This window comes from Benincasa hispida, chromosome 10 (assembly GCF_009727055.1).
Source record: "Benincasa hispida cultivar B227 chromosome 10, ASM972705v1, whole genome shotgun sequence".
Classification (NCBI taxonomy): domain Eukaryota; kingdom Viridiplantae; phylum Streptophyta; class Magnoliopsida; order Cucurbitales; family Cucurbitaceae; genus Benincasa; species Benincasa hispida.
Genome location: NC_052358.1, coordinates 41,825,917 through 41,850,510, shown reverse-complemented (window position 1 = coordinate 41,850,510; position 24,594 = coordinate 41,825,917). Strand labels below are relative to the sequence as shown.

General features: G+C 34.7%; 1 protein-coding gene across 1 annotated transcript; it reads left to right on the top strand.

The window, feature by feature from the left end:
• The first annotated feature begins 20,219 nt into the window (after positions 1 to 20,219).
• Positions 20,220 to 22,193, top strand: LOC120089404 (L-type lectin-domain containing receptor kinase IX.1). Its single transcript, XM_039046857.1, has one exon. It carries the CDS (start codon positions 20,220 to 20,222, stop codon positions 22,191 to 22,193), a length of 1,974 nt encoding a protein of 657 aa, XP_038902785.1.
• Positions 22,194 to 24,594: the final 2,401 nt, after the last annotated feature.

Genomic DNA, 24,594 nt, shown 5'->3' with positions numbered 1-24,594 from the left:
CTCCACAGAACCTCGACTGTGTTGAGTTAAGTAAGACACCACCAAAAAGGTTACCTTGGTATTTTCGGTGTGAGAATCCAGAGTGTGGGTTCTGCGTGGACTTGGTTAGAGGAAGAAACCAGGACAATCGTGAAAACGATTGAGCAAGTAGGAGAAGATAAAGCCTATCGTATAAGTCGATGCCCAATCGTTTATCAAAAGCTATGCGATCATCTAGCTAAAACTATGCAATCGTTTAGGTAATTGTCTAGCTGAGTGTCTATCATGTAGGAACACTCCACGATCGTCTAGTCTCTTCAAGCTGTCGTTTAGTAAATCTGATTTACTCGACAACTATTCCGTGAGTAATTTCCGAAAATGGAAATCTCAAATAAACATTCTTCCTAAATTTAGGAAAATATTTTTTCTTTTATCTCATGATTACCATGAAACCATCAATAACCTCCCACTCAATTGGTTATTAGAAAAAAATAGATAATTATCCAATAATTAATATTATTATAAATATAAATGATAACTAACTTACCATAATATATTTATAACTTATAGTTTTAATATTCTATCTCATGAAACATATAAACCATAACTCTTTTTCTATTTCATGGTTATTAATGTAAATCTCATTTACATTAATCCTCTCATAAACCACATCGATCATATCATATATAATCGAATTATCTCTTGTCAATTTGAACATTTCAAATCAACACCAAGTACTGATTCTCAACTTGAATCCATTGAGCTACCAAGGAGACCTTATGAACCTGTAGCTCGAAGCTTCAACGGTACGTGAATAACGGATTAAACTCTATAGTCACGGGATCCACCATCCGTTAACTGTCAGGCAGTCCACTAAAGACTGATGGTTGAACTCTTCTTACCACAAATATATTATGTGTTCATCTTAACCAATCAATAGTGTTATAACCCTTCACAGATCGCTCATATGTACAGCTTGACCAATAACCGTTATGCCCCTGTAGTTACATCTAACTCCTTAAGTACCACTGATCCCTCTAATAAACATAAGTCATAATCCTACTATGATTAAGACTTCTCTTCTAAAGAGAAGTTATTGCCACTATGTTCAAGCCCCAGAATCAACCTTTAAGGGAGCAATCTATCTACTTACCCCTACTTCGTGGATACAGTGAATTCTATCTTGTGTAATTGAGTTCCCAGCTCCCAGATCAGACAAGTCCCCAAAAAGGTAGGCATGCTGAGTTGGCAATCTGGCCACTCTCATCCATACTAATCAAAGGACCGCTCTCAAAGGCATAAATTCCTATAACACTCAGGATTGAGGTCATGTCACCTATGGTCGTTTAAGTGAGATGTAAGTCTCCAGTATTAACGGTGTTACATACAAAGTCTAGTCATCTCGTGATCCGGTCATATACAAACTCTTTGTATAGGAAACCTCCACTCGCATGTCTCCACAAGAATGGTCAGGATCTAACATCTGTAGTAGTTTACAACACTTGTAAACCTCTACAAAGCGGGCCGTATCTGTAGTCTCACTAGGATCATGTATCCCAACTTAATCCTTATACTACAGACCTATTTAGGTTATCACTTAAGACATGATCCACTTGTATATCTCATATATATGCTTAAGTTTACATAAAATAACCATGGAACTTTGTTTATTGGATATGAGTAAATGCCAGAATGAAATAATACTTATTTTATTCATAAATAATGTGTATAATTACAAACAACGAGAATGTGGGAGAATTAGGACACCCATTCCAACAGTGTGGCGCCACATCGTTCAAGCCCCAGAATTAGCCCTTAGGGAGCAATCTATCTACTTACCCCTGCTTTGGGGAAGGAGTGAATTCCATCTTATGTAGCTGAGTTTCCAGCTCCCAAATCAAACGAATCCTCAAAGTGGTACGTTTGAGTGGCAATCTGGCCACTCGCACCCATGTAAATCAAAGAACCACCTTCAAAGGCATGAGTTCCCAACTCACTCAGGATTGAGGTTATGTTACTTATGGTCATCCTAGTGAAGTGAAGTCTCTGTCATGAACGGTGTTAATATAACGAGACTATAACACTTCATGGTCCGGTCTTATACAAACTCCTTTGTATAGGACATCCCCGCTCACATGTCTCCACATGAATGATCAGGATCAGACCATCTGTAGCAAGTCACAACACTTGTAACTATTTTACAAAGCGGGCCATATCCATAGTGTTATCAGGATAGGTTTCCCTCCTATATCCATATACGACATACCATTTTGGTTATCATTTAAGACATGATCCACCTGTATGTCTCCATATACATGCTTAAGTTACAAACGTAAACCAAGGATCTTAGTTTATTGGTTTGTGGTAATGCAAATAAAATATCCAATGTTCATAGACAAAAGTGAAGAAAATATCATATATTATACATCACAAGCGTTTGTTCAAAACTGTGTTTACAAACTATAGGACACGGGAGTTTAGGGCATCATCCTCAACAGTGTGAAGGGAAAAAACATATTTGGAACAACTTCCAAATCAGTAAGGAACTTCTTAAGCCAAACAACCTCTTTAGCAGCTTCACAAGAATGTATTCAGCTTCCATAGTGGAGTCTACGATGCATCCTTGCTTGATGCTCCACCGAGTAAACACTGACCCTGATGTAGATTTTTTAGAATCTCGATCAGTCTGAAAGTCAGAGTTTGTGTATCCTATAAAGATTAAATCCTTATCTCCATACATAAGCATATAGTTTCTCGTTCTCCGATAGTACTTGAGGATTTTTTTGACCGCTGTCTAGTGATCTAATCTTGGATTGGATTGATGTCTACTGGCAATCCCTACTCCATAGAAAATTTTAGGTCTGGTATATAACATTGCATACATAAGGCTACCAATAGCCGATGCATAGGGAATTTGTGGCATTGTCTCAACATTTTGAGGAGTATTAGGACACTGCTCTTTAGACAATACAATTCCATGCCTGAAAGGTAATAAACCCTTCTTGGAATTGTGCATCGAATATCTGACAAGCATCTTGTCAATATACGATGCTTAAGACAAGGCTAACTTTTTGTTCTTACAATCCCTGGTGATCTGGATACCTAGAACAAACCGTGCCTCTCCCAAATCATTCATTTTTAATTGGACTACCAACCATTTCTTTACATCAGTCAAAAAACCTATATCATTCCCAATCAGTAGGATATCATCCACATACAGCACAAGGAAAACTACTGAGTTGTTGATGATTTTCTTGTAAACACAAGGCTCATCAACATTCTAATCAAAGCCATAAGATTTGATCGCAGTATCAAATCTTATATTCAAAGATTGAGATTCTTGTTTCAGTCCATAAATGGACCGATTAAGCTTGCAAAACTTTTTCTCTTGATCTTATTCAATTAATCCTTTTGGTTGATTCATGTGGATGGTCTCTTCAAGATTGTCATTCAAAAAGGTAGTCTTGATGTCCATTTGTCATATTTCATAGTCATAATATGGCAACATGTGAGAAAGTTTCTTCATAGTCCACTCCCTCAACTTGGGTATAACCCTTTGCCACAAGTCTAGCTTTAAAGATCTGTACTTTTCCACCTACACCTCTTTTTCCCTTGTAGATCCACTTGCAACCTATAGGTTTTACCCTATCAAGTTGATTTACAAGCTCACAGACAGAATGGAAGTATATAGACTTCATTTCTTGACTCATGGCTTTAATCCATTCATCCTTGTCAATATCTTCCATTGCTTATTTATAAGACAATGGATCCTCAACAACATTATTAGCTATGATGTCCTAGGCTTCTGTTAAACCCATGTAGCATATAAGTCGGTTCATAACCCTCCTACTATGTCGAGGAAATCTCAACTTTTGAGATAGATGCGAATGACTAGATGAACCAACATCAACAACTCTTGTTGATATGTCAGCCCTTCAACAAACTTTGTTGAAGTCTCAATAGATTCATTAGAAATTTCACTTAAAACAATTTTACTTCATGATTTATGATCCCTCATGTAGTCTTCTTCCAAGACGGTAGTGTTTGTCGATACAAACACTTTATTCTCACTTGAATCAAAGAAGTACCCACCTCTTGTTTCCTTGGGTAGCCTACAAATAGGTATGCTTTTGAACGAGGTTCCAACTTTTTGGGATTTGTCATTAGCACTGGGCTAGACATCTCCAAATTTTGAAGTGATGTAAACTACCTTTATGACCTCTCAGTAAATCAAAAGGTGTTTCAGAAACAAACTTTAAGGGAATGATGTTCAAAATGTAAACAAAGATCTCTACTGAATATCTTCAAAACGAGTCAGGAAGTTGAGCATAGCTCATCACAGACTGAACCATGTCCAGCAGGGTTCTATTTCTCCTTTTCGATACACCATTCTATTGAGGTATACCTATTGGGATGATGCCCTAAACTCTCGTTGGGTCCTGTAGTTTGTAAACCTAGTTTTGAACAAACGCATGTGATGTAATAATATATAATATTTTTTTCACTTTTGTCTATGAACATTGGAGGTTTTTATTTGCTTTACAATAAACCAATAAACTAAGATCACTGGTTATCGTTTGTATATTAAGCATGTATATGGATACATACATGTGGATCATGTCTTAAGTGATAACTAAAATGGTCTGTAGTATATGGATATAGGAGGGAAACCTTATCCTAGTAATGCTACGGATGCGGCCCGCTTTGTAGAATAGTTAAAAATGTTGTGACTTGCTACAGATGGTCGGATCTTGATCATTCATATGGAAATATGCGAGCGAGGGCGTCCTATACAAAGAAATTTGTATAAGACCGGACCAAGAAGTGTTATAGTCTTCTTATAAAACGCCGTTCATGACAGAGACTTCACTTCACTAGGATGACCATAGGTAACATGACCTTAATCCTAAGTGAGTTTGGAACTCCTGCCTTTGAGGGCGGTCCTTTGAGTTGCATGGGTACGAGTGGTCAGATCGCCGACTCAAACCTACCACTTTGAGGATTCATCTGATTTGGGAGTTGAGAACTCAGCTACACAAGATGAAATTCACTCATTCCCCGAAGCAAGGGTAAGTAGATAGATTTCTCCCTTAAGGGCTGATTCCACAACTTAAACGAGTGGCGCGATACACCTTCTCATGGCTCGAGAGGTGTCCACACATAATAGGACTATATTGTATTATTCATTTGAGAGAGTAGTGGTACTTAAGGAGTTAGATGTAACTACAAGGGAAAAACGGTAAATTGGCCCAACTATACTTACGAACATCTGTGAAGGGTTATTTTACTGTTGATTGGTTATATCCAATGGACACAGAAATATATCTATGATGAGAAGAGTGCAGTTGTCGGTCTTTAGTAGAATGCCTAGCAATTAACGGATGGTGGATCTCGTAGCTAAAGAGTTTAGTCAGTTATTCACGTACCGTTGGAGCTTGGAGCCATAGGTTCATAAGGTTCCCTTGGTAGCTCAATGGATTCAAGTTTAGAATCAGTTTTTAGGCCAGTTTGAAGTGTTCAAATGACAAGAGGGAGTTCGATTATATATGATATGATTAAATTGGTTAATTATATATGATATGATTGACATTATGTATGAGATACATTATTTGTTGGAAAATGATATAAATATTATTTATATCTAGGGGAGGAGAAAATGACTGTGGTTCATATGTTGCATTTGATGTGTTATTAAACCATAGGTTAATAGATATAATATGATTATATTTATTATTTATTTTTTAAAATTATAGGTCAATTGTTGCCCGTCTTTTTCTCCGTACCGCATGAGATAGTGGGAGGTTGCTTTCAGTTTTCATAACTGAAGGATAAAATGAAATTGTTTTCATTTTGCAAGAGAGATTAGATATTTGCTCACGAGTGGTGTATATTGCCTATCGCATAGCAAACCGAGAGCCTACATGATAGCTCAAAGTTTCTAAAAGATCGTATACACGCACGCAGTTTACTAAACGATCGCATAGGATTTGCTAAACAATCGTCTAGCTTTTTTCGAAACCATCGCACGTCCGAGCATTTACTAAACAATCGTTTATACGATCGCGACCCTTTTACTAAACGATCGTGTACCTCTACCTAAACGATGAAGCATCGTCTATACGATAGACACCCGACTTCTTCCACTTGCTTGGTTGCGGTATACGATCATCTCTTCCCCATTCCCTATGCTGAATCCAACAGAACCCACACCTCCTTGATTCTCACACCGATAATACCGAGGGTTCCGAGTTATGGTGTCTTTCTTGCTGCCATGTTCGGGAGGAGGTCGTTCGTGGGTAGACGATTTACTTGGACATTCTCAGTGAGACCAGGAAAAGCAATCCTTGGCGAGAACGAGATTTGAGGCAAAGAAAGGTTCTTCAACTGATACGTATTTCGTTCTCTTTGTCTTTTAAGTTTGAAAGCATGCCTGTAATTAGTTGTCAAATACATATCTATTCTGTTTGATTGTGAATGTGTTAATTCTGTCACAATGAGTTTGGAACAATCTTGCTTCTGCTCAGAGGTACTCTTTGATAAGAGTTTCTTCAATTGGTATCAGAGCCAGGTTTTGATATTCCAAATTCATTGATGCAAAGAATAACATTTACTTTCTCGGTGGGTAAAGCATGTTTACTATCTGTTTAAGCATTAAATAGTTTGTGGATGTTGATTAATGGAGTTTTCTGGGATGAAGTCTCTGGTTGTTTAAATTCTTTTACATTCGAAGTTAATTGTAAGGGCCCCTACGTTTTGAGCATATTAACTTGCTATCGAGTCTGTAATTTCAAAGTGTTTGAATAGTTGAGTCGTTCATGTTGAGGCTTTGAGGCAAGAAGTTGCTATTCTTCGAAGATGAAGACGACCAAATGTTGGTCGGGTCGTGTAAACGATGGGTTAAGCGATCGTAGAGTATCTGATTCTTGGGACAGGTTGACACGCGCGCACTAGACGATCGTGTAGCTCAACAAGCTTCATCGCTTAGTTCCTGACTACACGATTGCGGAGTAAAATGTTTACTTATCGCTTGTTAAGTGATCGTCTAGATGATCGTGCTTCATAACTACGTTGTAGTCAAAATGATCGTATATGACTCGCGTGTTTTGTCTTGTGCACTAAACGATCGGGTACCTAACGCTTCATCACATAGTTATTAGTACTCGATCTAAGTTAAATTATCGTATACCCAATCGATTTTACTATATGATGGAAGCTTCACCCGTCTGGTTCAAGACCCAGTTGGCCTGTGAACCAGTTTACTCGATGGAAAATGTAATAGATAGATTTTTTATTTTCGGTTTTTAGGTGGTTCATCCTAGTCCATCAATCTTTGTGAATGTACATAGGATGTATTTTTATTTATATGTCATATAGTAAGCCATATAGAAGAAATCCCACCTTAGGTTATGCATTAGTCATGTATCATCTCTTTATTATAAGTGTTATGATTTAGAGAAGCATGATTTAAATTACGTAAGAGCATGCTCATGCATCATATAATATAAGAGTTATATTTATGCATACATAAAGCATAGACATGCATCATCTTTATTTTATAAGTGTTATAGTATAAGGGTGTATGAAAGCATGTTTGCTTGGTTCGTTACTTGTATATATAAGTTATGTAAGTAATGAACGAATATTGCATGAAGCATGACACATAGGTTAAATTTATAAGTGTTATAAATACCTAGTTATGTGGCAATGTGTGTCATTTTAGTTGTTTCTTTTATAAAGGTTATAAGGAAATTGAAACTAAAATCTATAACAAAGACATGCATGCGAACTTAGGCTTGAATCGTGGTTTTAAAAGTGTTTTAAAACTTGGTGGAGATAGACCTAAGATCACGGTTCTAATATGATTAGAAACCTAGGTTTTAATCTTTTAATTGGTGTTAAAATGTGGTTTAAGCATAGACTTATTAAAGTTTTTTCTGTTTTCAGCAACGTTTTAAATGGCAATAGCTCTACTTAGCGCCGATAAACTAACTGGCGAGAATTACGCTAGTTGGAAATAAACGATCACAACGATACTATTCATCGATGATCTCATGTTCGTCCTTACAGAGGAGTGTCCTCCTATTCCACCTCCTAATGCTACTCGAAACATTCGGGAGGCTTATGAGCATTGGACACGGGCGAATGAGAAGGCTCGAGCCTATATCCGTGCCAGTTTTAACGACGTGTTTGCCAAGAAGAATCAGCCCATGATCTCAACGTATAAGATCATGGAGTCCCTACGAGGGATGTTTAGACAACCGTCTGGACAGCTGAAGCACGAGGCTCTAAAATTCATCTTTAACTCCAAAATGGAGGAAGGCACCTCTGTTCATGACCATGTTCATAACATGATGGTCCACCTTAATATGGCGGAGATGAATGGGTCTAGGATCGATGAAGGCAACCAAGTTAGCATTATCCTGCATTCGTTGTCAGATAGCTTCCTGCACTTTGTTAGTATTGCGATTCTTAACAAAGTGGACTATACTCTTACAACTTTCCTCAACGAGTTGCAGACATTCCAATCTTTACTGAAAAGTAAGGAGAAGAGGGGAGGTGAGACAAATGTTGCCTCATCTTCAAAGCAGTTCCATTGAGGTTCGACCTCTGGAACGAAGTCTGCATCTTCTACTCCTTTCACTAGAAAGTGGAAAAAGAAGAAGGGTGGTAAGGGGAAGAAGAAGTCACCTGCTAACCGACAGCATGTCGCCTAGCAAGGTAGGCATCCAACGCCGATTGACAAAGGAAAGTGTTTCCACTGCAACCAAGATGGACACTGAAAGAGGAATTTTCCTTGCTGGTTGAAGGAGAAGAAGGCGGCCAAGGCTCAAGCCAAGGCTAAGTCAAAACAAGGTAAATGTGATTTACTAGTTTTGGAAACTTGTTTAGTGGATAATGATGATTATGCCTAGATTATTGATTCGGGTACCACTAATCATGTTTGTTCTTCTTTTCAGGGGATTAGATCCTGGCGATAGCTGAAGGCTGGTGTGATGACGATGTGAGTAGGCACCGGGCATGTCGTCTCAGCTGTGGTAGTGGAAGGAGTCTAGTTGACTTTACAAAAGAAATTTCTTGTTTTACAGGATGTATTTGTAGTTTCTGATTGAAAAGGACCGCAGTCAAGAACATCCTCAAGTATGTTCGGAGAACGAGGGACTACATGCTCGTGTATGAAACTAGGGATTTAATACTTACTGGATACACGGATGCTGACTTTTAGACTGATAAGGAACTCTAGGAAGTCCACTTCAGGGTTAGTTTTTACACTTAATGAAGGAGTAGTAGTGTGGCGAAAGACCTAAGTAGGGTTGCATCGCTGACTCCATGATAAAGGCTGAGTATATAGCGGCTTACGAAACTGCTAAGAAGGCCTTCGGTTAGTTCCTGACTGATCTAAAAGTTATTTCAGACATGTCTAAGGCCCGTCACCCTCTATTGTGATAATAGTGGTGCTGTGGTGAACTCCAGGAAACCCAGGAGTCACAAGCGTGGCTAACATATGGAGCAGAAGTATCATCTCATCCGTGAAATATTGCATCGAGGGGACGTGAGAGTTAGGAAGATCGCTTCGGAGCACAACGTTGCTGACTCTTTTACGAAGGCTCTCATAGCTACAGTTTTTTAGGTTCACCTTCAGGAGTATGAGTCTATGGGAACCGCCCCCAGCTAGACTAGGGAAAGGGAGAGATATTGTTGTACTGGCCTTAGTGCCCTAGTTTATTTGTTTTGTACTAGTTGTATGTACACCCCACTCGCTTTAGGAAAAGTGGGAGATTATTGGGATGATGCCCTAAACTCTTATGGTCCTGTAGTTTGTAAACACAATTTTGAAAAAAACGCTTCTGATGTAATAATATTGATATTGTATTCACTTTTGTTTCTTACGAACATTGAATGTTTTTATTTGATTTACCACAAACCAATAAACTAAGATCCCTGATTGTCATTTGTAACTTAAGCATGTATGTGGAGACATACAGGTGATCATGTCTTAAGTAATAACCAAAATGGTCTGTAGTATATGGATATAGGAGGGAAACCTTATTTCTGATAATGCTACGAATGCGGCCCACTTTGTAGAATAGTTTTACAAGTGCTGTGACTTGCTACAAATGGTCTGATCCTGATCATTCATGTGATGAAAACATGCGAGGGAGGCGTCTATACAAAGGAGTTTTGTATAAGACAGACCACGAAGTGTTATAGTCTCGTTACATACTCTGTTCATGACAGAGACTTCACTTCACTTAGGATGACCTCAATCCTGAGTGAATTGGGAACTCCCTGCCTTTGAGGCTGGTCCTTTGATTTGCATGGTGCGAATGGCCAGATTGCCGACTCAAACCTACCTCTTTGAGGATACGTCTAATTTCGGACTGGAACTCAGCTACACAGATAGAAATTAAATTATTCCCGAAGCAGGGGTAAGTAGATAATTGCTCCTTTAAGGGTTGATTCTGCAGCTTGAACGATGTGGCACCACACACCTTTTCATGGCCCGAGAGGTGTCCGCAGGGGCAAAATGATAAATTGGCCCAACTATACTTACGAGCATCTGTGAAGGGTTATCGTACTGTTGATTGGTTATAATAGATGGACAGAGAAATATATCTGTGGTGAGAAGAGTACAACTGTCGGTCTTTAGTGGAATGTCTGGCAGTTAACGAATAGTGGATCTCGTGGCTAAAGAGTTTAGTCAGCTATTCATGTACCGTTGGAGCTTTGAGCCATAGGTTCATAAGGTCCCCTTGGTAGCTCAATGGATTCAAGTTGAGAATCAGTTTTTAGGTCAGTTTGAAGTGTTCAAATTGACAAGAGGGAGTTTTCTTATATATGATATGATTGAACTAGTTAATTATATATGATATGATTGATATTATGTATGAGATACATTATTTGGAGGAAAATGATATAAATATGATTTATATCTAATGGAGGAGAAAAAGACTATGGTTCATATGTTGCATTTGATGTGATATTAAACCATATGTTAATGAATATAATATGATTATATTTATTATTTATTTTTGACAATTATAGGATAATTTTTACCTGGCTTTTTCTCCGTAACCGCATGAGATAGTGGGAGGTTGCTTTCAGTTTTCGTAATTGAAGGATAAAATAAAAATCATTTTCATTTTGCAAGAGAGATTAAATATTCGCTCACAAGTGATGTATACTGCCTATTGCATAGCAGACTAAAAGCCTACACGATAGCTCAAAGTTTCTAAACGATTGTATACACGCGCGCGGTTTACTAAACGATCGCATGGGATTTTCTAAACGATCGTCTATACGATCGCGACCCTTTTACTAAACGATCGTGTACCTCTATCTAGACGATCAAGCATCATCTAAACAATAGACATCCGACTTCTCCCACTTGCTTGGTCATGGTATACGATCATCTTTTCCTCCTTCCCTCTGCCGAGTCCGACAAAGCCCACATCTCCTGGATTCTCATACCGAGAATACTGAGGGTTTCAAGTGGTGGTGTCTTCCCTGCTTCCGTGTTCGTGAGGAGGCCGTTTGGGGGTAGACAATTTTCTTGGACATTCTCAGTGAGAGCAAGAGTAGCAATCCTTAGTGAGAACGAGATTTGAGGCAGAAAAGGGTTCTTCAACTGGTACGTATTTTGTTCTCTTTGTCGTTTAAGTTTGAAAGCATGCATGTAATTAGTTATTAAATGCATATCTATTTTGTTTGATTGTGATTGTGTTAATTGTCACAATGAGTTTGGAACGATCTTGCTTCCGCTTAGAGGTACTATTTGGTAAGAGTTCCTTCAGTACTTAGGGCTGAGAGTTGGGATGTAATTCCATGTTTTATCATATAGTTCTAGAATCTTACGTCCATATACTCTCCATTACGACCAGATCGTAGTATTTTTATCTTTTTACCTAACAAGTTTTCCACCACAATCTTGTACTCCTTAAATTTTTTAAGTGCTTCAGACTTGGGTTGCATTAGGTATAGATACCCATATCTAGAATAATCGTCTATGAAAGAGATGAAATATTCATACCCTTTTTGTGCTCTTACATTCATCGGACAGTAGAGATCTGAATGTTTAAGCTCCAAGGTTTCTTTGGTCTATAACCTTTTCCAATAAAAGATCATTTTGTCATTTTGCCTTTAAGGAATGACTTACATACAGGTAAAGGGTTTTCCTCTAAACAATTTAGAAGTCCACTTTTCACCAATCTCTCAATCGTATTGAGATTAATGTGACCTAACCTTAGATTCCAAAGGTGAGCATTTTCTTTAGGAGAAATTCTCGGTCTTTTAACAGTCGTTGCCGTTTTGAAAATTTTAGCATTTAGCACGATTTGTGTAACTATGTAACTAACGAGCTACATATAAGTTACTTTCCATTGAACCAAAGCCCAACTTCATTCCATTCTTAAAAGTAAAAAGTTTATTTTCAGAGAAGGAAAGGGAATATTTTTATTCAATCAGACAAGAAACAGAAATTAAGTTCCTCTTGATATTAGGAACTACATATACGTCATCCAATAACATATATTTTTTCTTGTCCAAAAATAACTTAAGCCCGCCTATGGTAATACCTAAAACGATCTCACCAGTACTATCTCTAAGAGTCATCTCTCCACCTATCAATCTAGGAATTAAATCCCTTATAGGAAGAAGATACGTGATTAGTAGCTCTTGAATCAACTATCTAGGTAGAAACATCATTCTCTGCTAAGCACGTCTCCAAGACAAATAAATCAGATTTATTTTCTTGGGAATTTTTTTTTTTGGAGAGTAGTGAGATCAGCTCCATAACCCATATCATAAACTCCAAGTTTCATCTTAGAGGTCAATCCTCATTGATTAACTTCACTAGATTTAGCAACATGCTTTCTTTATTTGTCCCTTGACATTCAATATGGGCTGAAGCTTATTTAAGGAGCTAACATTAATAGTTTTCTCGTCATCAACCCCATATTACTTGAATTGTGAGAACTTTCACTTAAATAATTATTGCATTGATTGCATGATCAGTTATGTAGTGACCATGCTCTCAAATCTTTTGATTAAGGCATCAAGTATGCTTGCCAAAATGTAAACTTGATTCTTTTCATTAGTCTTCACCCACATTTCGTATGCATCATAAACATTTCGTGTTGCATCAAAGGTTGGGACTTGAGGACAATCCCAGTCACGAAAATGTTTAGGTCATTAACCACAATAAAAGTTTTGATTGAATATTTCCAAGTTGTATAATTAAAACTGGTCAAACAAGTAGAGGCAAATAATGAAAAAAATACAATTTGACATTTTTGCTGAAAAGAAACAAATTGATCTACATTTGATTTTAGCATAACTCTAAAATACCAAATCAAAATTTAGCAAAAACTGAATAAATCTCATTTAACATCTAATTGTTGCAATGATGTTTCAGTGATTTAGGGTAAAAGCCACCGAAAGGTAGTCAGTTATCCCTTCACTAAAGTGAGACACTCTCAACAAATTATTACACCAAAATAACTCTTATTCCTATAACAATTAGTCAATATTGATTTGGTCAAGAAATCATTAACTAGCTTAACAATTTCTTGTAAGTGTGACCCTTCATTTTAGACCCTAGAGTTCCGCCCCAATGAGCCAACCGAAGGAAAAAACGATTGGGATAAAAACTAAAGCGATCCTATCCATTTCTAGAGTTCACCTTGATATTAACCTATACACAAACCATCTGAAGGGGGATGCTCCTAAGGTGCCTCGAGGCCGTGCAAGAAGATCTCACGTTGCAAACTAAATAAGAAGATCATATGACATATTGACACACATCCCTCTCCCACTTATTATAAGTACTCTCTCCATTCACCTTGATATTAATTCATGGAAACACCATCTCAAGGGAGACGCTCTAGGGAACCTCGAGGCCAAGCATGAGTCTCACAGTGTGAACATTAAGGGAGAAACATGAGTTAAAAAATCATATACATCTTTTTCCTCCCACACAGTATTTTTTTTTTAAAAAAAAAAAAACTAGGGTTTATTTAACATAGGAAAAATACGACTAATTATTTTTACTAGGTGATTGTTTATGTTTTTCTAACTGTAACAATTACTTTGAATCGTTAAAAATTTTGATTAATGTTCGTTAAACATTTTTAACAAACTTTAATAAAAAATTACATGCTTGTAGCAAATCTATCTAATTCACATTTCCAGTTCAGTTTCCATGTTGGGTTGTTTCGTTTTCGTCAATTTAAATACCTCAACCTAGACAGAACTAGCCTTAGACAATAGGTCCCTTACAGATACGTTTGCTACAAATTTAATCTTTTATTGAAACCAATTTAATCATATTAAATTGATTAAAAAGATTAAAGTAATTCTAATCTCATTAAAATTTTTGTGATTGTAGGTCTATGTGAATCATATTTTAAAACTATTTTGATATCATACTTTGTAAAATTACAACATTTATAATTTCATTTAATTATAACGATAATAAAAAAAATTAAACAAATTTAAACCATTTATTTCATTTGATATCATACATTGTAAAATTATAACATTTATAAAAGTACCTAAAGTAATGACATGCTACATGCAATCTTTATTTCATTACTTAACATACAAAACATTTATATAGTAAAGTAATGAAATAAAATAACATTCATACATATATCCAACTATAAATTATGACTCTTATATTATGCATGATGCATGATAGTGTTATAATACATGCAAACATATAGTACAATATTTATATTATAAGATATATGAACATGCTATAAAATTAAATCATGCAACTATATATTATAACATTTATAATATAACTGATACATAAATAATACATAACCCATAGTAGGATTTTTCTATATGGTATACATTATAATATATATAATTAAAATTAAACCATACATCAAATGCATAATTTAAATAGCAATTTATGGACCAAGATTGGACTCTAAACTATTAATTAAATTAATATAACATTTATATTAACTTAATTAATAAAAAAATATTACATAAATAATAGCCAAACCAGTTCAATACCGGTGAACCGGGTCTTGAACCACACAAATTGGACCGCCCAACACCCGAAACAGCCAGGAACTACTCGAACCAAGCGAACCAGGCACAAACTAGCTGAACCACAAACCGAGCAAACCGGACGCGAACCGAACCATGCGCAGACTGGAGAAATTTTTCTATCTCGGAGCATTGCAATGTTGTGACCAAGCGTTACAATGCTACAGAAAAAGTTTTATATCTACCTTTCGCAGCGTTGAAATGCTAGGACACAGCTTTGCAATGCTACAGTATAGTTGCAATTTACTTCATTTCTTCTTCGATTTGGGCCTTCAATCCACCAAAATGTCATGGGAAAACTCACGAACGACACATACTAAGAATTACAGACTCAATAACAAGAATAATGCCCAAAACAACGGGCCCTTACAAATCAAATTTGTAAAGAAATTTGTAAATCTAAAGCCTAATCCTGTAAACATCCATAAATTGCAAACCATTCAACATTCATTCATCAACATAAATAAAAACAGAATGCAACCCACAAAAATACTGTAAATTAAATCTGGGAAAAAATAAAATTTGGGACCAAGAACACTACTCTGATACCAATTGAAGGAACAGTGAAATTCGAGTGAAAGCAGGTTCGTCCCAATTTACAATTTTCACCGAATGAAAAATTTACAGAACATAAAACTTATGTATTATATAGAGAGCTATCAAGCTTGCAAATCGTTTGCTCTTCATTTTGTAGATGTTCTTTTTAAGACTGTCATTCAGAAAACCAATCTTTATATATATCTATCAAATTTTATAGTCATAATATGTGGTAGTGGATAAGAGAATGTGAATAAACTTTTAACATGACGATAAGGGAGATAATTTATTATTAAAGCAACATAGTAGGTGATAACATATGATTGAATGATCTCCATCCTTTATCCATCTGTCAAGCCATCACAAAGAAGATTAGACATTCTTGGGCTTTTTTGCTTTATGGCCCATTAAGCTCAACATTACCATATGATTTAGTAATGTCTTAAATTAGTTTCTCAATCCACATTAGCTTCCCAACCTCTCTCAGTATCTCTTTGTTACGCTACTATTTAGATGCTATTTTATCTTTATTCAGATGCAGTCATGTGACGATTTGATGAATTGTTTAAAATTTAAATGTCTATTAGATTTTATGTTTTTGGTACAGAGTAGTATATCATTTATCAATCAACTTTCAAACATATCTTATATCAAAACAACTTTTATGAATATCTATAGTATATCATCAATGTATCACAATACAATGAATCAGTAAATACTTGAAGTAAGACACGAGTATATTAGCAATATATCTAATATCAATCAACATTCCAGATATATCAACAATATATCTAAGAACAATTAGCATTCAATAAATAACTTATTTTGAATTTTAAGCATGTGTGCTTCATTTTATAAGCATATTGTTCCAAGTGTATCAAAAATATATCAACTATAAGATATGATTGTATCAGACATCAATCAATAAATACTTGCAGTAAGATACTAGTGTATCAATAATATATCTAACATAAATTAGCATTCCCAAATGTATGAGCAATATATCAACAACAATTAACATTTAACCTGTAACTTATTTTGAATACAAGTAAGCATAGTTCATATTTTTTAAGCATGATATTCCAAACGTATTAGCAATATATCAAATATAAGATATGAGTGTGTCATATATCAATCAATAAATATTTGAATTAAGTCACAAGTGTATAAGCAACATATCTAATATAAATCATGATTTCAAGTGTATTAACGGTGTGTATTATATACCAATAAATTTTAAGTCTATCAATAGTATATCAACAATATAAGATTGTAATAAGATAACAAGCAATATCACATAACAATCAGATAGCAATCGTGATCAAATAGTCAACATCAAATAGTAATATGATAGTAATCAAATATAAATTAGTATCATTTGCAATTAATATCGAATTGTAATCATATAACAATCAGATAACAATCAATATCTTTAGTAATCATATAACAATAAATATTAAATAAATAACATATTGCAACAATATATATCAAATAAATATCAGATAGCAACCATAGATATCAAATAAATCAGAAATCACATGACAATCACATAGCAATCAAATTCTAGGCAAAGTTAGTGGATCGGAGGCCATTTTTTACTTCTTAGTTTCAATGTCTCATTTAAATTGGACTTGTTGATCGATCTTGTCATTTTCGCAAAATTTATATTGTTGAGTTGTGGGCATAATATGTGTAAGCTACTTTGCCATTGTTGCAATTGACCATAATAAAAATATGATGCAATTTTTTTTTCTCGGTTTGAATGCCTTAAATCTGCGATCTGACGCTCTGGACGAACAAGTACGTGATCTTGCTTTTGATCATAGAGTTTAGAAGGGTGCTCTATATAAACTCTCTAACTTTACTAGCATCTCTAGATTTATAATTTGATATTTGCTCTCTAATAATAAATTTTTCTCTTCTTCTATCCATAGACGTAGCTAATATACTATTAAAGAATTATATAAATTTCAATATCGATTCTCTACTGCTCAAATTTTCTATTTATCTTTGATGGTCGATTTCTGAACCTTTGATGTGAAAATTAAATCGACACACACTTGTCAAGAATTGAAGTTCAATTTTATACATTTAACAATGTGGGCATCATATGCTCCATACATTTCATTTGTAGACATTCATGAACTAATAAAACTACAAGTGTAGTACTAAAATAGGTTAGAGGTGTCAAAGTTCTAAAATAGATTAACATTAGATTAAATGTTTATTTGATAAGAAAAAGAAAGTTTAACATCAAAATTAAACACTAAAATAAGATAATAAACATTTAAAAATTTAGAAACCCAAAATTAAATAACATTCATATATAACTCAATTACTCAAATACTATAACACATGGGACAGGTCAGTTTAAATTTTTTATAATCTTAGAAAGAATATGAGAATAGACTAACTATATATACAATTATTTTAAAGTAAGCACCGCAAATTATGGAAAATTAAGGCATAGAATCATGTTTATCTAAAACCTTTGAGGTCAACGATTTACAAATGTTGACATAACGTGTAAGACTAATAAATATTATCATCCAATTTGTTTAATTGAAATTTTACAAAATATATTATTCCATACACATTGATTGGGAAAAATCGTAATTATTTTATTTTTTGTTTTTAATTTTTAAAAATTAAGCATATTTCCTTCTCATTTCTTATAATAATTTGTATCTTTCTGGAGTATAATAGTTGAATTCATAGCCAAATTCTAAAAACAAAAACAAGTTATTAAAAACTACTTTTTTTTAATTTTCAAATTTTGTCTTGAATTCTTAAACCATTGGTAAAAAGTAGATAACAAAAGAAAGAAATTTAGAAACAGAAATAGTGTCTATAGACTTAATTTTCAAAAGCTAAAACAATAAATAAAATGATTACCAAATTAAACCTTAGTAGTATTAAAGTACCATCATCCTGGTTGAATTTGTTTTCTTAGAATTACAAGTCCAGCCATATACATGCTACCAAGTTTCTAATATACATATATATTATTGAGAAAATATTTTTTTGGTCCCTAGGTATAGTTTTTCGTAATGTTGTAATTTTATCCTATGTTTCAAGATTTACACTTTTGACTTTGATGTTTCACTAGATAGTCATTCAATCTTTAGTGTCAATGTATATTAATTAATTTTAAAAAAATAAAATAAGTATAATTAAGGAAAATTATTTTAAATCATAAAACTGCTATGGTTTCACACTTTTGACCTTTATGTTTCACTAAATAGTCATTCAGTCTTTAGTGTCAATGTACATTAATTAATTTAAAAAAATTAAAATAAGTATGATTAAGGAAAATAATTTTAAATTACAAAATTGCTAAAATATTTACAAATAATAGTAAAATATCATAGTCTATTTGTACTAGACCGCGATAAACTGTAATGGACTACGTGATAGACACAAATAGTAGTCTATCACTGTTTATCGTAGATAGATTGTGATATTTTACCATTATTTGTAAATATTTTGGTTCATTTTTCTATATTTGAAAACAACTCTATAATTAGTTTTAGATTTTTGCTTCATAATTATTTAAAATTAATTAATAGACATTAACGTTAAAGACAAAAGTGAGTATTTAGTGAAAAATCAAGGTTAAAAGTGTAAATCTTGAAACATATAGACCAAATTGAAACATAACTCAAACCTCAATGGTAGAACTATTGTAAAATTTTGAAACTTGGGAACTGAATTGAAATCAAACATAAATAATTAATAACATAATATTTTAAAACCTAGGGACCACAAAGTGAGTAGCAGCACAAGGACAAAAGGAGAAAGAGACAAATTCTAAACTCCTCGCCAAAGCATGAAGATCTCATCAACTACGTTCTTTACCTCTGTGAAGTCCAACGAGTAATCGTTAGTCAAATCCAAAAAACTCTCTAGCATTAGATACAACAACAATAGAGGGGGAGAGATATTTCAAGAAAAGAGAGAAAGTAGAGGCCCTCTATAACTATTTTGACTTCCAACAACTTGATAGTCAACTGTCGTGCAAACTTTAGGTATAGAATAAGGTAAATCTCTATTAGACACAAAATTGAAAATTTTGGAGTAACTAACTATATTGATTTAGAAACCCAAAATTAAATAACATTCTTTATCTCTGTCCATGGATGTAACTAACATACCGTTAGTGAACCATGTAAATCACTATATTGATTCTTTATTGTTTATGTTTTCTTTTATCTTTATTTATTGATTTCATAATATCTAGTAAGTCTTAAATCTTAAAATATATATATATAGAATAAGGTAAATCTCTATTAGACACCAAATTGAAAATTTTGGAGTCTAATAAATTCAAAATTGGAAGGGACCTATTAGACATAAAATTGAATGTTTACGAACTTATTATAAACTTTTAATATTCAGAAATTAGATAGACACAAAGTTAGATGATGATCTAAAACTATACATGTAACATTTTTTTTAAAATACCATCGATCCAAATGTTAGAAATTGGTGGTTCCTTCAAGAGAAGTTGAAACTTGAACATCACACAAAGATATAAACTTTTTAAAATCAAAGGGTTTCACTAATTTTCAAGATATATTAGGGATAATGTGCACTTCAAAAGTCTCTCATTACCTTACCCTTGTTGCCTTTTCTCCTCAAGCCACATGGCTACTTCCTCCTACGTCTTCCCAATGTCAAGTCATCTCCTTCTCATTCTCCTTCTTCTTTCCTTCCTTCCTCCCTCCATTGACTCGATTTCTTTCAAAATAGATCGATTCAAAACAAATGAAAGTGATACACTTTACCAAGGAGATGCTCTTCCTTCAGTTGGAGCAATTGAATTCAACAATATTAAGTATCTTTGTAGAGTTGGTTGGGTTATCTACAAAGACATTGTGCCAATTTGGGACTCAAAAACAGGAAAAACCACTGATTTCACAACCCATTTCACCTTCATAATAGATACCCAAAATGTTCCAAACTATGGCCATGGAGTAGCTTTCTTTCTAGCTCCAATTGGGTTCCAAATCCCTCCAAACTCAGCTGGTGGCTTTCTTGGCCTTTTCAACACCACAAATAGTGATTCAACCATCAACCAAATTGTTCATGTTGAATTTGATTCTTTCTCAAATCAAGAATGGGATCCTCCCTTTGAACATGTGGGCATAAATGTTAACTCCATTGCTTCTTCTACTTACACTCATTGGAATGCAAGTTTACATAGTGGGGATATTGCTGATGTGTGGATCTCCTATAATTCATCTACGAAAAACTTAAGTGTTTGGTGGAAATACCAAAATGAGTCGAATTCTTTTGAGAATACAACTCTAAGTTACCAAATTGATCTCATGAAGGTTCTTCCTCAATGGGCTACAATAGGATTTTCAGCTGCCACAGGTATGTATTTAGAGAGACATACATTATTTTCATGGGAATTCAACTCCACCTTGGATATAAAGCAAATAAGTGAAGATAATGGGAACAAAGTTAATGTAATTGTGGGTGTGACTGTTTCAATAGGAGTTACAATTTTAATGGCAATTGTAGCCTTTGTAGTACTTTGGAGATTGAAACAAAAGAAAAGAAAATCAGAAGAAGAAAGGGCAGAGGAGGTAAACTTGACATCAATTAATGATGATTTGGAAAGAGGAGTTGGACCAAGAAGGTTTTCTAGCAAGCTTCTTTCCATGGCAACCAACAACTTCTCAAAAGAAAGAAAGCTAGGGGAAGGAGGATTTGGTGCAGTGTATAGAGGTTACATACAAGATTTAGATTTAACAATAGCTGTAAAGAAAATCTCAAGGGGTTCAAGACAGGGAAGAAAAGAGTATATAACTGAAGTGAAGATCATTAGTCGACTTCGTCATCGAAATTTGGTGCAACTCATTGGTTGGTGTCATGATAAAGGTGAGTTCTTGTTGGTTTATGAATTCATGCCTAATGGTAGTCTTGATTCTCATCTCTTTGGTAAGAGAACCCCTCTTGCTTGGGTTGTGAGGTACAAGATTGCTTTAGGATTAGCCTCTGCCTTGCTATATCTTCATGAAGAATGGGAACAATGTGTGGTTCATAGAGATATTAAATCTAGTAATGTCATGTTAGATTCAAACTTCAATGTAAAACTTGGGGACTTTGGATTAGCTAGATTAATGGATCATGAGTTGGGAGCTCAAACAACTGGGTTGGTTGGAACTTTAGGCTATTTAGCTCCGGAATACATAAGTACAGGTAGAGCTAGTAAAGAATCTGATGTGTTTAGTTTTGGGGTGGTTGCTTTGGAGATTGTCACGGGAAGAATGTCAAGAAACTCCATGGAAATGGAATCTCATAAGGGTTTGGTGGAATGGGTCTGGGATCTTTATGGTAGTGGAAAGCTTTTAATGGGAATGGATGAGAAATTGTTGCAATCTGACTATGACCAAAAACAAATAGAGTGTCTTATGCTTGTTGGACTATGGAGTGCTTATCCGGACCCTAATCTAAGACCTTCAATAAGACAAGTGATTCAAGTTCTTAATTTTGAGACAACAATGCCAAATCTTCCAAGTAAAATGCCTGTTGCTGTGTATCATCCTCCTTCCACATCAATGAGCTCAAATGAACCATCAATTACTGCAAGTCTTGATGTGGGTCGCTGAATAACGATGAAGCCGTTTGTAGTTTGCTTACTACTACTACATGATTGTTCTTGTGTAGTGTTTGTTTAATGTCAGAAAATGGTTATGTTTCAATTTAGATAGTTTGGTTTCAGGTAAAGTTTGCTTTGTATAACTTGTTTACTTAAGTACTGTTAATAAATTTGATTATTTCTTTTATGTTTCTCGCATCATTTTAATTCTTTTGAAAAATTATTGTATAAATTAAATTAGGACTTTAAAATCGACACATAAATATGATAAAAATGAAGTACAAAACAACAAAAATGTGGAAAAGAAAAATAGCTAGTTTGTTTTGAGTATTTTAAACTAGTAGATGTCAATTCTGCAGTGAAACAAGATATTTATTGTCTTGATTTCAGCGGTTCCTCAACTCATAAATGCTGTACAGACTTTTGGCCGATAAGTCTCTGTAAATATGTATTATAAGTTGGCTTATTCTAGATCAAGTTATTTTCAGAATCCCAGGCTACACTTATCCCTGATTGTTTGATTAGTGATAATGTGATTATAAGCCCGAGTGCCTATTTTCCATGAAAAGAAGGTAGAAAGGTAAGGTTGGGCAAGCCTATGACCGAGTGGAATGGGTTTACCTTTGTTAGATTATGTTACCAATTGATTTAGTTTCCTTCTTCGTGGGTCAAGTTGTTTGTATGAGTTCTATCACTTCCTTCAATTCCCCAATTTTGATTGATGAGTTTTGTTGGTTCTATAATTTCCTTCTAGGCGTCTAAGAGAAGGTAATCTTCTTTCCCTCTATCTGTTTCTTTTGTGCTTTAAAGGAGTTGTCAGCTCTTTTGTCTAATATAAATGAGTTTGAGTGGTACAAAAGTTTTGAGAGGGTATCTTTGTAATTGGGATCAAGTAGAGCATTCTGCGTGGTTGTAACTGAAGAAATACAGACAGTTAAACTGTAATACCGCAATGTCAATCGTGAAGATGCTGACAAAAGAACCAACATAGAGAGTTAAAAGGGAGAGAAATAACACACAAAATGTCAACCCAGTTCTTCACCTACATCTGGGGACTAAGAGCCCAATTGAAAACGAGTATCAATAATATTCAAAGTTTTACAAGTAAACTACTTACCTGATAGATGCACTATCATGTGTTACAATAAATCGAAGACAAGTATACTATCTAGGTTTCCCCTATACTTTTTATTGCTTGTCATAAGATCTTGGCCCACGTCAGGCTCCCCATGAATACGAGGCTTCTTGCTTGTTAGATCTTTTGAGTTTAGGCTCCCCCTAAACTCAATACTCCTTTTCAAGAGTCACGAAGACTGTACAAAAACAGGATGGTGGCACTTTTCTCTTTTTCACAACATGATACTTGATGTAGTGTCACAAAAAAAAAAAAAAAAAAAAAAAAAAAAAAAAAAAAAAAAAAAAAAAAAAAAAAAAAAAAAAGAAGAAGAAGAAGAAGAAGAATAGCCTCTCCAAAAACCTACTACAACAAACTTCAATCACTACCTTTTATAACACAACCCAAAAAGGTAAGAGATGGATAAGGGAACCAGCACCTAAACCAAAAAGGTACAAATACAGGCATTCCAAAAGCACACCAAACTATAAAAAACAGAAGTCATAAAGAAGAAGACCGACATTCAAATTAAAAGAAAATTTACAAGCCCACCAGCTACAATAACGAGCTCCCTCTTTTGCAAAAACATTTTTGTTTATTGGCCATGAACAATGACTGTAGGAGAAGCAACCAACCACATTCAAACAAAAAATTAGCAAATAACAGAAGCAACAAAAATCATCATACAACAACGGCAACCAACCACAAACCAAAACACAAAAAACAAGGGAGACACTATTCAAACCAACTCCCCCTTGATTGTTAAGGAAAGAAAATTACGAAGAAGGAGAAGTAGAAGCCTGTAAGATAGAGGTAACATCAGTTGTGGGCAAGGATAGGCTCAACAAATGCACTAAAGAGTCCACGGTGGTGCGACGATCAGTAACAAAACTGTTGAAAATAGGGTTATTAACCTAGGGGCATTTATGTAATTGTGTAAGATCCCTAGGGTTTCCTACTCTTTATTTATACAGTGTGTCCCTGTGTGTTCAATGTATCAGATTTAAAATAGAATAAGAAAAGTCTTTATATCGTGGTTTTTCTCCTTGTACTAGGGTTTCCACGTAACCCTGTGTTCTTTTCTTCTCTATTCTTTAATTTTTAACATGGTATCAGAGCATGGTGACAAAACCCTAGCCGTTATGGAAGAGAATCAACCCCAATCTTCTTCTGCTGATGGATCTTCGAATTTTGACATGAAAACGGCGATCCGAGCAGCTGTAAAAGAATGTTTTCAGGATGCCCTACCGAAGTTAATTTCTACTGTCATGTTGCAATCATTGGAAAGTCGGCATCA

Coding starts and splice junctions, on each gene's coding strand:
- LOC120089404 (XM_039046857.1), top strand. CDS start 20,220: ATGGCTACTTCCTCCTACGTCTTCCCAATGTCAAGTCATCTCCTTCTC.